The sequence below is a fragment of the Balaenoptera musculus genome, chromosome 10 (assembly GCF_009873245.2).
Source record: "Balaenoptera musculus isolate JJ_BM4_2016_0621 chromosome 10, mBalMus1.pri.v3, whole genome shotgun sequence".
NCBI lineage: Eukaryota > Metazoa > Chordata > Mammalia > Artiodactyla > Balaenopteridae > Balaenoptera > Balaenoptera musculus.
The window spans coordinates 60,501,679-60,508,553 of NC_045794.1; the positions used below are offsets into that span (position 1 = coordinate 60,501,679).

The 6,875-nt window shown below is 40.3% G+C and overlaps 1 protein-coding gene across 1 annotated transcript; it reads left to right on the forward strand.

Moving 5' to 3' along the window:
- Positions 1-4,782: 4,782 nt before the first annotated feature.
- On the forward strand, positions 4,783-5,530 carry ATXN7L3B (ataxin 7 like 3B). The gene has a single exon (XM_036866650.1). The coding sequence runs from the start codon at positions 5,106-5,108 to the stop codon at positions 5,397-5,399; it is 294 nt and encodes a 97-aa protein (XP_036722545.1). The 5' UTR covers positions 4,783-5,105; the 3' UTR covers positions 5,400-5,530.
- The last annotated feature ends 1,345 nt before the right edge of the window (positions 5,531-6,875 follow it).

Consider the following 6,875-nt stretch of genomic DNA (forward strand, 5'->3'; position numbering starts at 1 on the left):
CCTCAGAGAGGAGGGGTCAGCGGTGGGGTGGGGGAGGGGAGATAGAGAGAAACAGAGAGGGAGGGAGAGAGATGGAGAAAGTAAAAGGAGCAAAATGTTAAGTAAACGTGGGTGAAGAGTAGGTATATAGAAGTTATTATTTGTAATAGTCTTGCAACTCTTCTCTAAGCTTGAAATTCTCTTAAATAAGGTTTTTTTTTAAAGTCTCTGTTAATTGTTGCCACATCACATCAGCATTGCCTAATCAGAAATTATTTTCAAGGACTTCCCTGGTGGCGCAGTGGTTAAGAATCCGCCTGCCAATGCAGGGGACATGGGTTCGAGCCCTGGTCCGGAAGATCCCACATGCCACGGAGCAACTAAGCCCATTGAGCCCGCGAGCCACAACTACTGAAGCCCATGCGCCTAGAGTCCATGCTCTGCAACAAAGAGAAGCCACCGCAGTGAGAAGCCCGTGCACCGCAACGAAGAGTAGCGCCCACTAGCTGCAACTGGAGAAAGCCTGTGCACAGCAATGAAGACCCAACACAGCCTACATAAATAAATAAATAAAATTTTTAAAAAAAGAAATGATTTTCAGTGTTTAAGTTTACATTTTTCTGGGCCCATCCTTATATTCATATATAAGGTAAACAGATATCCTTCTCTGCACTACCAGGCCGACTCTCTCACATAGAGGCCAGCAATAATGATTATATTTTTATTTAAGAAATAGCTTATAATCTTCAAAGGCAGTGTCATAAACACTTGAAAAATATTTTTAACATTTTCCTGTACAAACAAATATGTGGAAATAATTCCAGAGAGCCTTTCCATAGATCAAAATGATGCTGATCAACTGATTTATCAAAAGATCAATTTTTTTAAAAAAAGACTGTGTTATGCTAAGTCCTAAAATTGTTATTTTAGATTAGCATACTACACTACTTACTAAGTGTAGTTAGCTCAGGATTACAGTGTTTTTTTCTTTAGTAGAGCAGAAGCCAGAGTTGTCATAAATGCCAAAGTTCACTGTCACCTTGATTTCACAATTTAGTAGGGCAGATTAAAATCGTAAATTTATTTTTGACATTGCAATTTTAGCATGGCACCCTTATCTAATATCAAATTTTGGCATCTCAGAATCTCATGCAAGTCATGATAATCAGTTTTTAAATGCAAATCCTGAAAAATGGATTTCAGCAGAGGATGGATTTGAAACTTCAAGCTGGTCATGCCTAGAAGGACATGTGAGTGTTTACTGTTGAGCTATGACACACATATATTTCTTTTAGCAAATTACAGACAAAAAGGCATAATACTATATAGCTTATTTCTGACATAAAGCATGGTCATGTGAATAAAAGAAGACAATATAGTCAAATGTTCTCTCTCTCTCTGATTTACTATTCACTTACCTTAAAAACCTAGGTAACTAAAGAAAAGCAAGTAAAGTTTTAACTAATATTTTATAGATGAAAATGGATTTCATAGGAGTCAAAATCACTAGATAAATTAAAATTTTCCACTAAAAATGACCACATACACATACAGGCAACATCTTCAGATGTTAGGCAAAATAATTACAACACGCACCTGGTATTCAGTAGATGAATAATGCTCTTAACCCAAACATGTGGAGGTGCTTCAAGATGCCCTAGGTAGGAGAGCAGATTAGTTTGGGGTAAGAAAACCCTCAGGATCCAACATTTGAACTTTGTTGGCCGGTACATAAGAAGTGACTTGACCCTTAATTTGGTGAAAGCTATTTCCTCAGATTTCTTGATTCACAGAAATTTGGTTTTAAAAGGGATATTCAGAAAACATGAGTCCATGTTTTTACAAATGTGAATTCGCCTTTTTGCCAAAGGTCACCTGATAAGTTAGTGGCAGAAAAAGGACAGCAACTCAGGTCTTTTGGCTCCCAGGTCTTTTCCTGAATGCACGCTGCTGTTTCACTGTTTTATTTTATGTGAATACAAAAAAAAATATGGAATTTCAGTCTTTAATAAAAACCTTTAAATAATTTAAAAGATGCTCCTCTTTGCAAAAGCTGATTCTCCCACTGCATATATTACAGTTATTGAATGGGAAGAGAATAATCAAAGACAATTAAATTTCACAATACAATTTTACTTCCCTTAATTTGTACACTAAATATTTTAAGCATATATGATGTACATATTCTTTGAAGATCACTCTTTTATGAAGAATCAACCCCTGTTACTTGCTTTGTATTGAGAAAAATGATTTAGATAATGGAGAGTTTCTATTTTTAAAAATATTTGCATGCCAAAGGCTTAAATACCTTCAACCCTATTAATTGCAGTGGAACTAAGGTTTTTCTAACTTCATTTTGTGACATGTCATTGATTTAACATAAAGAGTTTCAGTACGTTTTAACAAGAAGTAAGGCCATCTTAAATGATACAAGTAGAAGAGAGGTGACAAGGTGACAATGAGCATAAGTACACATTTTCAGTCATGAGAGTGTTCTTTTCCTAAGAGTAAATATAATAAAATACTGACAGGAAATCTAAACCTAGTCATAGCCCTGATTATCTGAATTTCAATTAATATTATGGTCTCTTGTATATATTTTGAAGTAAACTTTATAGACTACAACTCTTCATTAAATAAATTGCGGATTGGAGTTCTAACTCTCACAATATAAGGAGGATTTAAAGGGTAGAAAAACAATCACTTGTTCTTCTTCTGTCAAAATCAAGCACGCAAAGTCTCTCATGATAATTTGGCAAGAACAAATTATATGGGAGTCAATCACTATGAAGAACAGTTGCCCACTATCAAGCCCTTTTAATTCCTTGCTACTCAAAGTATGGCCCACGAACCAGCAGCATCAAATATGTTAGAAATGCGAAAACCCAGGTCCTACTCCAGAGCTAATGAATCATAATCTGAATTTTAAAAGGATCTCTGAGTGGTTTATATACAGATTAATATTTGAGAATCATTGCTTTAAATTAAATTTGGAGAAGGCATGGGAGAGGGGTGAGTGGAAATGATTGTATTTACATCTGTATCTTCTTACCTAACTAGACATGTAATAGGTAGGTAAACAATATTATATACTATTTGTCAGACACTTAGTGAAGACTTTTAAATTCATTGTCAAGTTTAAATCTCACAGCAAGCTTTTATGATGGGAATTGTCATTGACATTTTACAGTGAGAAAACTGTGATTTACAGAAGTAGATAAGGGAAGTTCACATAGACAGTAACTGGTAGGAGGGAGGCAGTCTGACTCAAGAACTTATGCACTTGATCATTATATTTTATGACTTAGCACATGTCTATATGCAGATTTCAACTTATATCAAAACATGATACCAATTTTTGAATGGAGAATGTATAAATTACACAAAGGCTGCAATGGAAAAAAAGTTATGTCCCAGATAAAAATATTCTTGTCATGCATGGGTCTTAAGTAGCTTAGGCTTTCAAATTCCTCCATATCTGTCAATTTGTGTCTTTTAAGATGATAAAACACACAATCAGAAAATTTGGACGGGTACAAGTACCAGCTAAGTACTCATAAACCAATAAGTTAAACTGGTACTTAACCTTCTACTCATAAAAATATAGAGTAAGATATTAAGAATGAATTCTAAAACTAATAGTGTTCTGATGATCATATACATTAGAAAGTTCTTATTTGTATCTGTCTGGAAAGATACATGTCTATATTTTCCTTTACTCTGGAAAGGAAATTATAGAATCAGACAGATACAAATATGTATTGTTTTTTAAATTTTGTTTCTTTGGCTACAGCTATATCTTAATAAAGTATAAAGGTACAAGAGGCTACTGTATTTCACAGTGGTGGGGGCGGAAACTAACAAGATACAGGAAAATTTTCTTATATTCAAGTCCATAACTAATATGATTAAAATAGCTGACAGTTACTGAATGCTTACTTACATGTAAGAAGCTGTCACAAGAAGAATTTTTTTTAAATATCATTTAATTTTAACTATTAAATGGGAACTAGCTTTATCCAGATGAGGAAACAGAACTGTTAAATGTTGGATCTAGGATTTATACCCAGGTAGACTGGCTCTAGATCCCACAGTTCATGCAGCACAATTTTAGGAAAAGATTCCTTTACCTCCCAGTGTATTTAACATATTTCAGGTTTCCTCCCTCTTCAATAGAAAATATACATATAATTTTCTCTTTGAATTATTTTAGAGATGTACAGTATATGATGATCTATTTATAGTCACACTGACTTAATGGTCTTATAAATGAAATAAACGCCTTAGGTTCATATTATCAATATATATGAATTACGTCTTTAGTGCCTAGTTTTTCTTTCAAAAAAAGACTGAAAGATAAACTCTAGTGTAATTTGTTTCCTTGCACCATCTAGTGGATTTAAATGACAACTGCGGCAGTAGTATAAATGATTGTAAGTCAATTATATGTCAAATTTTCAAACGTATCCGGAGAACTAGTTCTAAAACTGTATTTCAGATCATTACCACAAATGTGCACATAGTTGTCATTTGTCTTTTTCAAGAGGGAATCGATTAAGCATGGACGAAGAATTCATTAGCGAGTGTTTAAATCTGCAAACAAAATAACATAAAACAGCATCCTTATCATCTTTTCACAATTAGAGATAATGACAGTCAGATACGTTTTAGTTCTTCCCATCCGTTTTCCTAAAACTCCAGGGCTACCCAAGCAGCTGCGCATAGGGAGGAACCCGGCGAGTCTGCGCGGTGCCAATGCGCAGGCGTGCTGAGGAGCGGAAGTGGGGAGGCGGGGCTAAACCCGGACCAGCGAGCGGAAGAGACCGGGGCCGCGGAGAGAGGCACTGAGACCGTTTGGCGGCGGTGAGTCTGGGGCCAGCCCGAGCTGAAAGTCCCAGGCCCGGGGAGACGCCAAAAGAAACGGAGATACCTGGGGTTCCGGAGCAGTCGCCGCTGGTTGCTGCAGCTGCCCTGCCTCTGCCGCCGCGACGCCTCCGCCCTCGCTGCTGAAGACGCGGCCCTGACAGGCCTGTAGGCCTAGGCGCGGCCGGCCGAGCCCGACGTGTTGCCGCCCGTGCAGCTGTGAGTAATCCGAGCGCCCTCTCCACGGTCGTGTACAGATTAAAATGGAGGAAATTTCGTTGGCTAACCTGGATACTAACAAGCTAGAGGCCATCGCTCAGGAGATATACGTAGACCTAATAGAGGATTCCTGTTTGGGCTTCTGCTTTGAGGTGCACCGGGCAGTCAAGTGTGGCTACTTCTACCTGGAATTCGCAGAGACTGGTAGCGTGAAGGATTTTGGCATTCAGCCAGTGGAAGATAAAGGAGCGTGTCGCCTCCCGCTTTGCTCCCTTCCCGGAGAATCTGGGAATGGGCCTGATCAGCAGCTGCAACGCTCACCTCCGGAATTCCAGTAGCTGCAATATGAGAGTCTGAGGGTGACCAGGACAATAACATAGACCAGTCCTGTGGTTTTGAGAAGTTAGGTAGCTAAGTAGAAAAAAAAAAAAAAAAAAAAAATCAGACAAAAGTCCCAGTTCCCATTGAAGAACCTAGCCTTTAAAAACTTGGAGTGGAGAATTTAGGAATTCGGATCCTTGTATAAGTGTATTACTTTTGGATCAGCTTTGAAATCCTGGACAGGAGGGGCGGTGCTGTGCATCCTGCACGCCATGCAGTGGTTGATTTCTAAACCCACCAGAAAGTGCACAAGAACCCTGTCCTGTCCCCAGTGCACAGGTGAGCATCTGTGTGCTCAGCATATAAAGTTCTTTGGTTCCTCAGCCTTTCTGCCTGCCTGATGTCAAGGGCTTTCTGGATAACTGACCGTTTGGACATAACTGATGGTCAGGCCTTAATTGTTGGGCCTCAGTGGGACTGCACCTCTGATCTCTGAGCCTCTGATTTGGGCTTCTCCAAGACAAATGAAAGTCACTTATGAGATCTGGATATTAATCGTTCCGATTTGGGAAAGCCAAGAAAAAGAATTCCCAGCTGAATCTGGTAGGAGAAGCTCTGTGGTCTTGACACCAAGAAGAAGAAAAGCTCAAAGCCACCAGTTTCCCAAAGGTCCAGCGTTTAACAGTGACTTCAGCGGAGTTGGGGACACGGGCTAGCGTTTTGCTGAACAGAGCCCTCTTTCTTGCACCCCACCTGGTGGCATAGGCTTAGCAGATGAATGACTTGGTTATCCAGGCAGGCTGAGGGTTAAGTTATGGTCCCTTGGGGAGGTAGCAGGGCCTTCTGCGACTATGCACGATCTTTCAAACTGCAGGATTCATATCTGGATGTATTGTGCTGTGGACAACAGTTTGGTGGGGCATTTTCCTACTCTGAGTTACTCGTGACCTAGCAAGTCCATGGGTCTGACTTGGTTATTATGCCAGGTCACTACCTGCCTCCCACTTTCGGGGCAGGAGTGAACTATGGAAGAGCATCATGGCTGTGCAGGAGGCTGTGGTTTGAAAGCTGAGCCCCGAGGGGACCTGTTTCAGCTGCGCTCACTAATGTGAATGGGTTAGTGCTAGGAGCCAAGGAGCAGGACTGGGGCCACCCTCACCTGACTGTGCAGTATCCTATTGAACGCCCCTGTTCCTTGGGTTGGGCAGTCACAGAGCTCCGTGGCAGTGAACATCTAGACTGTCACCACCTTCTCTGCCCCTCCCGAAGGGCAGCCCTTTCCACTCAGCTCCCTTTGGACCTTCTTGACAACAAGAGCTGTCCTTTTGTTGTTGGAAGTCAGGAAGTGGCCCCCAGAAACCCTCTGCTTTTAGGGAATGGGATAGGGGAGGATGGGAAGTGTGAGCTGAGTATCAAAAACTACCCTCCGCTTGGCGCCCGGATTGAAGTTGATGAAGTGTATAGGGCTGGGAGCCCCAAGGTGAGCGGGAACG

What these genes read in the sequence shown, in the direction of transcription:
- ATXN7L3B (XM_036866650.1), top strand. Translation starts at nt 5,106, where the DNA reads ATGGAGGAAATTTCGTTGGCTAACCTGGATACTAACAAGCTAGAGGCC.